The sequence below is a fragment of the Chaetura pelagica genome, unplaced genomic scaffold, assembly GCF_000747805.2.
Source record: "Chaetura pelagica isolate M959 unplaced genomic scaffold, ChaPel_1.0 scaffold436, whole genome shotgun sequence".
Lineage (NCBI taxonomy): Eukaryota > Metazoa > Chordata > Aves > Apodiformes > Apodidae > Chaetura > Chaetura pelagica.
The window spans coordinates 1,577,666-1,585,700 of NW_009953651.1; the positions used below are offsets into that span (position 1 = coordinate 1,577,666).

The 8,035-nt window shown below is 35.5% G+C and overlaps 1 protein-coding gene across 1 annotated transcript in view; it reads right to left on the bottom strand.

Moving 5' to 3' along the window:
• Positions 1 to 2,405: 2,405 nt before the first annotated feature.
• The window catches only part of MARCH5 (membrane-associated ring finger (C3HC4) 5), a 10,324-nt gene continuing 4,694 nt past the window's right edge, over positions 2,406 to 8,035 (bottom strand). The window contains exons 3-6 of the mRNA XM_010000123.1: positions 6,864 to 6,994; positions 4,591 to 4,774; positions 3,995 to 4,161; positions 2,406 to 2,795 (exon numbers count right to left, since the gene is read on the bottom strand). Of these exons, the coding sequence (XP_009998425.1) occupies positions 2,679 to 2,795; positions 3,995 to 4,161; positions 4,591 to 4,774; positions 6,864 to 6,994 (599 nt within the window). The 3' untranslated portion in view covers positions 2,406 to 2,678. The remainder of the gene's footprint in view (positions 2,796 to 3,994; positions 4,162 to 4,590; positions 4,775 to 6,863; positions 6,995 to 8,035) is intronic.

The following is an 8,035-nucleotide window of genomic DNA, read 5'->3' on the forward strand; positions in this document are numbered from 1 at the left end:
GCATGGGTACGGACACCTCCCACTAGATCAGGTTGCTCAGAGCCCCATCCAGCCTGGTCTTGAACACTTCCAAGGATGGGGCTTCCACTACTTCCCTGGGCAACCTGTTCTAGGCAACAGTTCATACTCCTTGTTCTGAAAGTAGATATAAGTGAAAAAAGACACTTCCTACAGCCAGTATTATCTTTCTCAGTGAAGAGAGATCACTGTGTTGCCCAAATAAATGCTGCACATCAGCCAACCCAGAGATATGTAGTAACTCCGAACCCCAGTTCTGTATTATCAGAAATTGTTTGTGTTGCAACAATTATTTTGCTTTAAATTTTTTTCCACACTAGAGGAAAAAGAATACATAAGGAATGTAAGTTTAAAGTCTTACAGTAATTCTTCCTTCAACCTAAAGATACTTCTCTGTGCTATCAACTTAAAAGTTATTATATGAATTCTTAGATACGCATTAAAACAAAAATGCATATTTAATTCAGAAGCTTTGCTACAGGCTTTTGCTTAACTAAGAAAATACACTAGGGAGTGTAAAAAATATTTATTCAACCTAATTCAACATAACTATAATTTGCAATACTTAAAAACAAGATTTACAACAGAGCAGTAACCTTCTGACACGCAGGTGAAATAATTTTATAATCCACAGAGTATTTTTATAATTGTATTTTTACAATATCTTTAACTTCTAGAGGACACAATGAACTTTCCCATGGAACAAGTTTCAGACCCACTCATCTGCATCATTCAATTCTTCATTAGACTTTAAAAAACAGTAATAAAGTAGTTGGAAATATATACAGCAAAGACCACTGAAAAGCCGTTTTCTTGAAATAAGGAATTCTGTAAGAAATACATTTATATTGTTTCAAGACTGTCTTACAGGAAGCAGCAACTTTCAGAGGTTGCTGCTCTATTTAGAGTTCTATATAAAAGTGAGCCCACTAAGACAAATATAATCAGCAGACTTACAGGATTAGAGTAATTCTTCAGTTACAGCAAAAACCTCAAGAGTATTTGATATTGATTGATTGTATAATTTTCAATACCTGTATAGTTTCTGAATACTAATTGGTCATTATATATACACTTTTGTACATTTCTAAAATATTACATCTCAGTAATTAAGATAAACATACTATAGAAAAGGTACCATATTTTTAATTTCTCTAACATACATTATTGCAGTCATATATGAAATCCATTCTGCATTTATTTTATTTCTGGTGAAAAGAAATACTTATGTATACTTCCACTATTTTTTTTTTAAACCTTTCTCCATGCATTTGACATACTAATCTGAGCAAGGAAGGAAAAAAACAACTTTCAGAAAAACTAATAAATTGTTGTTAAGAAAAAACTTCAAGTACTAAATCTAGGTTAGGTCTGGTATGAATATTAAATGGTGATATATCACAAAACAGTTAATTTCTATTAAATTTATAATACATTAAATAACTCAAGTGCTAATGTCTCCCTCAGCTGGCTACTCTGAAAATATTTAACAGTAAAGCTTACTGTATAAATAAACTTAGTTTACAACACATTTAAGATTTATCCTTTAGTCTTTTACAGGATCCCAGTTTCCCCTTTTTCAGATCTCAGTTGTTTTAGTGTCTAGCCTGCTGGTATGTGCCATGCTCATATTAGGTATCCTAAGCGTAATGTCACTGCCTTCAAGCCCATTTTCTCTTCCTGTAGAGCTAGTATGGGCAGCAGAGATCCTAGTCCTAGTACAGAGCTAAATTATGCACTCAGGTCTGGAAGTTCAGAAGGATGCCCTAATCTGTCAGTTTAAATGTAGCTTTAGTGTCCAGTGTTGCTTCCTCACACTTCTACTGCTATTTTATTTGTATGGATATAATCAAAAGGAACATGTAAACTAAACAAGTGCTGTAATACTTAACTATAAAATAAGCAACTGAAATTTACTTCTCCCATGTAATTATTTTACTGGAGGAAAAAAATGCTATCCAGCACCAGTTACAAAACAGTTGAAGAACCATGAGACAATAATACGAGGCACCACAGAAGATAAAACAGGCCAGTAAAATTTATCAGTAATAAAATAGTCACCTAGAAGCCATGCTAATTTCAACACCTAGTACTTAGGTGGCTAAAGCTGACACACCAGTCCTGTAGAGTGTCATCTATCTACTTCTTTCTCTGAGTCATTTGAGTATTTCACACTCCATTTTTCATATCAGCAAAAACTTGTGACTGGTGTCCCACAATTACTTCTTGTTGGTAACAACTAATTTCCTTTCTATAGTAGTTCCCTTCATTGTGTGAAACACAGAAATAGTGTGGATATGGATGCACATATAGAAAAGGCATTTGGATAGAGCCTACACTGCACTATTTAAAATGTTTTTGTTCTGTAGTTGATGCTTTTTTTTTTTCCATTCAGCATATTGGCTTAAAGAAAATAATTCAGAAGCCCATTGCCCAATAGAAATACAAAAAAATAATGAATGCCAAGTCACATTCTTAGGTTCATTGGTTGTTTAAAGGATATATCCTGCCAAAAGACAGTGCTTTATTATCTTTAAATAAAAAAAACAGAACAGGAGCAGCAACTTATCACAATTCTCCACTACTGTGCAATAATGATGGAACCAATACAACATGGAAACCTGTTTGGTGAGACTGTATGACATCTGGAGATCACAGCCTTATGCTCCTTCTTGCTCAGGATAATTTAAAATTTTGCGGTGAGCTTGACGCAGATATTGCTGCTGTTTGAAGTAGACCTTAAAAGCTCCTTTTATAGCAACAAAAGCAATTCCACCCTGAAAGAAAAAGGTACTTTGACAACCTGTAGAGTTCAGTCACATATGATTGCAAATGTTATTTTTAAAAATTTCTGGTCAAGAGATTTGTTTTCTGATCACATAGCATTTTCTTTTGAAGTTCAGCTAATTAGTATCTCAACATTTTTTGTCACAATGCACTATTACAGTAGTTAATGTTACTTAAAGGGATTACATAGTGGATCTATAAAACCTTTTGAAGGCCTTTATTTGCTTGGAAGTCTGACAAATATTAAAAATAAAACTAAAATAAAATCAAAACACATCCTTTTAAAAGAACAAAGTAGAATGCAAATATGTGTCTACTTTCCTCCCTTCTCTGACTATCACACTATACATGGCACAAGCAATAATATGAATTACCATTCTATAATCAGACTGTGAAAAAGGCCACTTGCCAAAGTAAGCGTAGAGTGAAATAAAACCTGTTTTTTTGTAAAACAAACTTTTAAAATAAAGTTTTACAGTATGTTTATGTCAAGTCTTCAAAATAAGAAGAGATGCTAAGTTTCCTCTAGGTTCCATAAACAGTTGTCATATCAGTTTCTTCCATATGGAAGGGAGGGGTGCAGAGACACACTGTAACTGCAAACAGGGGCTTAAATGACAGTCAGATGCCCTGGGATACCACCTTAGCAAACTCAGTGTGCTTCCCCTTGAAAGGCTCCAAGAGAATGAGGTTATTCACAAAGGAAGAGATTGTCTCCTTTGTCTTCCCCCCTCCATTCAACTTCTCTAGAGTTGATTTTTCTCTTATTATTAAAATAAGTATGTAACAAAGGAATTCTCTCAAAGAATTAGTAAACAGAAGCTAATATAAGAAGGTTGACAATATAAACCCCAGACTTCCCCTGCTTAGATTGTTCTTAGCAGATGCTGGTTCTTCACCCTTAATTACTACTAAGATCTGCCTAGTACAGCACCAAATGCAAGTGTCAACCTTGCCTAGAGTTGAGATTAGTGTCAGCCATAAGGATAAAGTGTCTCACACACATCATGTTTGCCCACTGCCAAGATAATCAACCTTGAAAAAAGCACACCAGTCCCTTAATCAAATGCCACTTTTAAGTTCTAGATCAATTTAAGTTCCTTTTTACTTTTTCTCCCTCCCCCCACAACACAACACTTCATCTTTCCATATTATAAAAGTTTATGAAACAAATAATCCTGAATCTTACCAAGATTGTCCTTTGTAAATTGGAGTTAACACTGCTGAACATCAGCTTGCCAACTATTGTGGCAATAGTAGGGAAAACTAGAGCTCCACATAGAATACGTGTTGCAGAGACATGATCTGCCAAAGGGTTGGCCTCTGCTGGAATACGAGGAACAGGACATCCAATGCCTATAGGGATAAGAGTGGAGGAAGAAAAGGTAACACAGCCACTACCTCAAACAGAATACAGAAAGTACATTAGTGCCCACCACCCACACCTCAGTACAAATCTAAAGCCCAATACTTTTTGAGAACTATCCCTCTTCTCAGTAATACTCTATTTCCATTAAATAACTATATTAATTTTTGCTTTCAAATAAGACCCATGATTTTCAGTATCTTGCTTTATTACTAAGGCATTAACTGAAACCATGCCCCAGCTCCTCTTGCCCATTTCTCACTAGGTACTTTACAACACAATTTAAACGGACTGAACATAAAATAAGGGGAAGGTGTTAATCACCTTTACTCAAGAACAGCAAGAACTACTTGCCTATCCCCATCTCCCAAAGGCACAAATTCAAGCTTGGCATTTCCTTTAAAATATAATAACATTACCTGGAAATATGCTGTTCAAAATTTGCAGTTTATTTGAGTATTTGCGCCACAGTCTGAGCACATAGTCCTCCCAACGAATCATTTTGCCCAATATTAGCATGACTGGGATAGTGGGAAGTCCAATCAAGAGAAATAAAGGATCAGCTCTCTCCATGACATCAAGACCTTCTTTGTGACCCACAACCTGTTAAATATGAATATAGTTGACAAACAAAGGCCACAAAGAATGTAATTTCTAAGAAGAACTGAAACAAAGAATATATAACCTTTAAAAAAACAAAGGTACTTCTGAAGTAGGTGGGACACAGGGAAGCAGCTAGGGTAATGTACCACAGTACCTTCCAATTGTACATTTAGTCTTGCTTTAAAAACCACTAAATTTTCTTTGTCTACAACAGGAAGTACTGCTATATCCCACACCTGTAAAAACAGGCATAACCAATATTGTTGCCACCAACAATTCCTGTCAAAAAATATTCAGAATTTATATTCCAGCTTCCTTGCTATCTTCCACCCTAACTGTGACATCTGATTATATCCTTTTTCCCCTTATAGTCCAAAAAAAGCCTCAGTACCTTCTCTCTCTTCTCCTTTAGATTACCATTTCTCTCTGTTCTCAGTAACCCCATTATTTGCTACTGAATTAACTACTAGTAAACTCAGAACGTCAATTTTGTTTTGTTTTTTTTCATCTGAAGCTTAACCTTTAAAAATAGCTTTTGTGCTTCTCTCTTGCCCGTCAACTGAGGGAAAGGAGTATGAAGTGCATCAGGAAACAAGATGTATTAAATTTAACAAATTTGGGGGGGCCAAAGGGATGGAACAGTTTCCCTCCACTCCCATTTTAATCTCCTCTATTGTAAGCAAAAATCAATTGCACTCTTGCCCAGCATGCTATTTATACAATCAAAAAACATTAAATCAGAGGAAAATACCAAAATTCATACCTCGAATTTGACCAGCTGTCTAAACATTTCAAAAGCAAAAGAAACTAAAGAAAGAGCATTTCATGTGGTTATGTAGTTCTAGAGAAGCTAAAAAGGTCATGTAAATTCCTACCAAAAAAAGTCTCATTATAGTAGTAAGCAAGGAGATAAGGTTTGGTACATTTCAGGAAGCCTAGCTGTAGTATTACAGATGGTTGCAATGTTCCTGTGAGGGTCACAAGAAGAACAAAATATCAGATGAGGAAATTCTTAAGTATACCATTCTGTAAAGTAGAGACTGATCCACTGAAATAGAGAAAGTATTGAAAGTCACTTATGCAGCACTATACAAATAGAACAAAAATAGCACACAATTTGACATGGAGTGGCCTGCAGAATTGCACAACAGTACCATACAATTCAAGAAAATGTAGTGCCATAAGACTTACATGGATGTATATTTAATATTAGAACTGTGTAGAGGAATATTTATTAGCATACAGATTTGTTAATTACAGATGTAACTGAATTAGCATGTGAAATACTTTTAGGCTTTCAGGAAAAACAGAGTTTATGGGCTTGATACAGGAATCAATAACTAAAATGGCAACAAGGGTTCTTCTAGTTGTACAATCTATGAAAACCCTTGTCTTGTAGTTGAACTAGGGTAGCCATGAACAAGCCTTTCCATAGTTAATAGTCTACCACCTGTCAATGTTACTTTTATATTTAAATAGCGAGTTTACAAGAACACAAGGAGGAAAAAGTATTTTTTCCCCTTTCAACTACAGTCAGAAGTAATTAAGAGAACATACTATTAATTTGCAGTGTTTTGCATTTGTTATTTATGAATGAACTGCACCATTCAGAACATGCAGTTTCCTTTATACAATAAAAAGTGATAGGAATTAAAAACTCCCCATGTCTCAACTCTTTGAATGTTACCAGCAAAATTTTTCTGTGGATAAATGAAGATATTAGTCTCATATCTCTTCTGAAGAATTAGACTACCTATTATTAGACGTTAGGTGATAATGGCACCTTTTCTGTAAGAACAGAAGTGGGTTCACCAGCCTGCTATATGAAAGGCAGCCAGTTGCAGTAGTAGTGAATTCTTTAAGTAGCAGACAGAACAACGCTTTAACAGACATACTTGGCTTTATACACTATGATCAGTTAAAAGTGAGAAGCATTCTATTCACTCATTTTGAATTCACCTGTTAACAACACTGAAAGTGCTGAAAGCAGCTAATGCATGTTTTAAGCCAAGGAAAGAGGAATCTTAATGTACTTTTTCTTTAGAAGACTTTCTTTCAAAGCTGGTAAGGAGAAGTTATACATGTGTACCTGCATCACTGTCACAGCTCCATATGTAACAGCTGTCCAGTATATAGAGCCCACCATTATTCCAGCTGCAGCAAACGGACATGCCTTTGAGATCAGTCGATCTGCAAGATCCAAAACGTAAACAACTGGACCTATGATAAAGGAAAAGTAAGGTTTCAAGATATATAAAAATACTGAAGAAAGCTCTCAGCATTTGTCACTTGTAAGAAAGAAAAAACTTGGCAAAGTACAAGTCTGACATCCCACACATGGTGTTTAAATGAGAACACAGAATTAAAAAGCTACTAAACTAAACTTGGAATTATTTCTACCTACCATTTCATTCACTGCAACATTTTTCTGAGACATTAATATACTGGTTAGAGCAGTGACTAATTCACCCACTGAAGTTGACTAGCTTCCTTTGTCTGTGTTGAATCAGAATTTTTCTGCTGTAGAAACCATTTTAGGGTTAGTGGCTTTTGTGTTAGGTATTTTAGTTTCCAATAGGAAGAATTACTAATCAGATGAAATGCACTTCATGTGCTTACCTTTGACAGCTTCACCTGCCATTAAACTATCCTCCACAGTAAAAAGTAGCACAGCCAATATGAAAGATTCCTTCTGCTGGAAGAGGCTGCATCCAGTGTTTTTATAGGATCACCTCTCAAAAATGAAGGAGGAAAAAACCCTCCTGTTCAGGTTATTTGACAACAATGCATGAATAGAGTTTCATTGTTCTGTCTATGGACAGCTGCACTTTCCAGACCTACACAGAGCAAGACATTCACATCCTGACCAACTTCAGTCAAGTAAGCAAGGGTATGCTTGCATCTTTTGAGAGACTGCAAGAGCATCAGCAAAGCAAAAGCCAGAAACTGAAGTCTGAAATACACACATGGAAGAAAAAAATATCACCATGACCAGAGTCCACAATACTTTTGTATTTATCAACAGATTTTACATACAGACTGTCCTCCTTCAGCTCAAACACATGAATAGTTCTTGTTAGCTCTCTCCTACTTTTTCCTACCAAAAATCAGCAAAAATATTGGAGTTATTCTCAAAACCAGCCTATAGGCATTCTTGAATTAACTAATCCTCAGTGTTTCTCATCCCTGTTTACCAGCCTATACTTCTTTTTCTACTTCCTAAAGTTTTCTTTTTCTGGGAGAGAGGGGAAGGCAGGTATG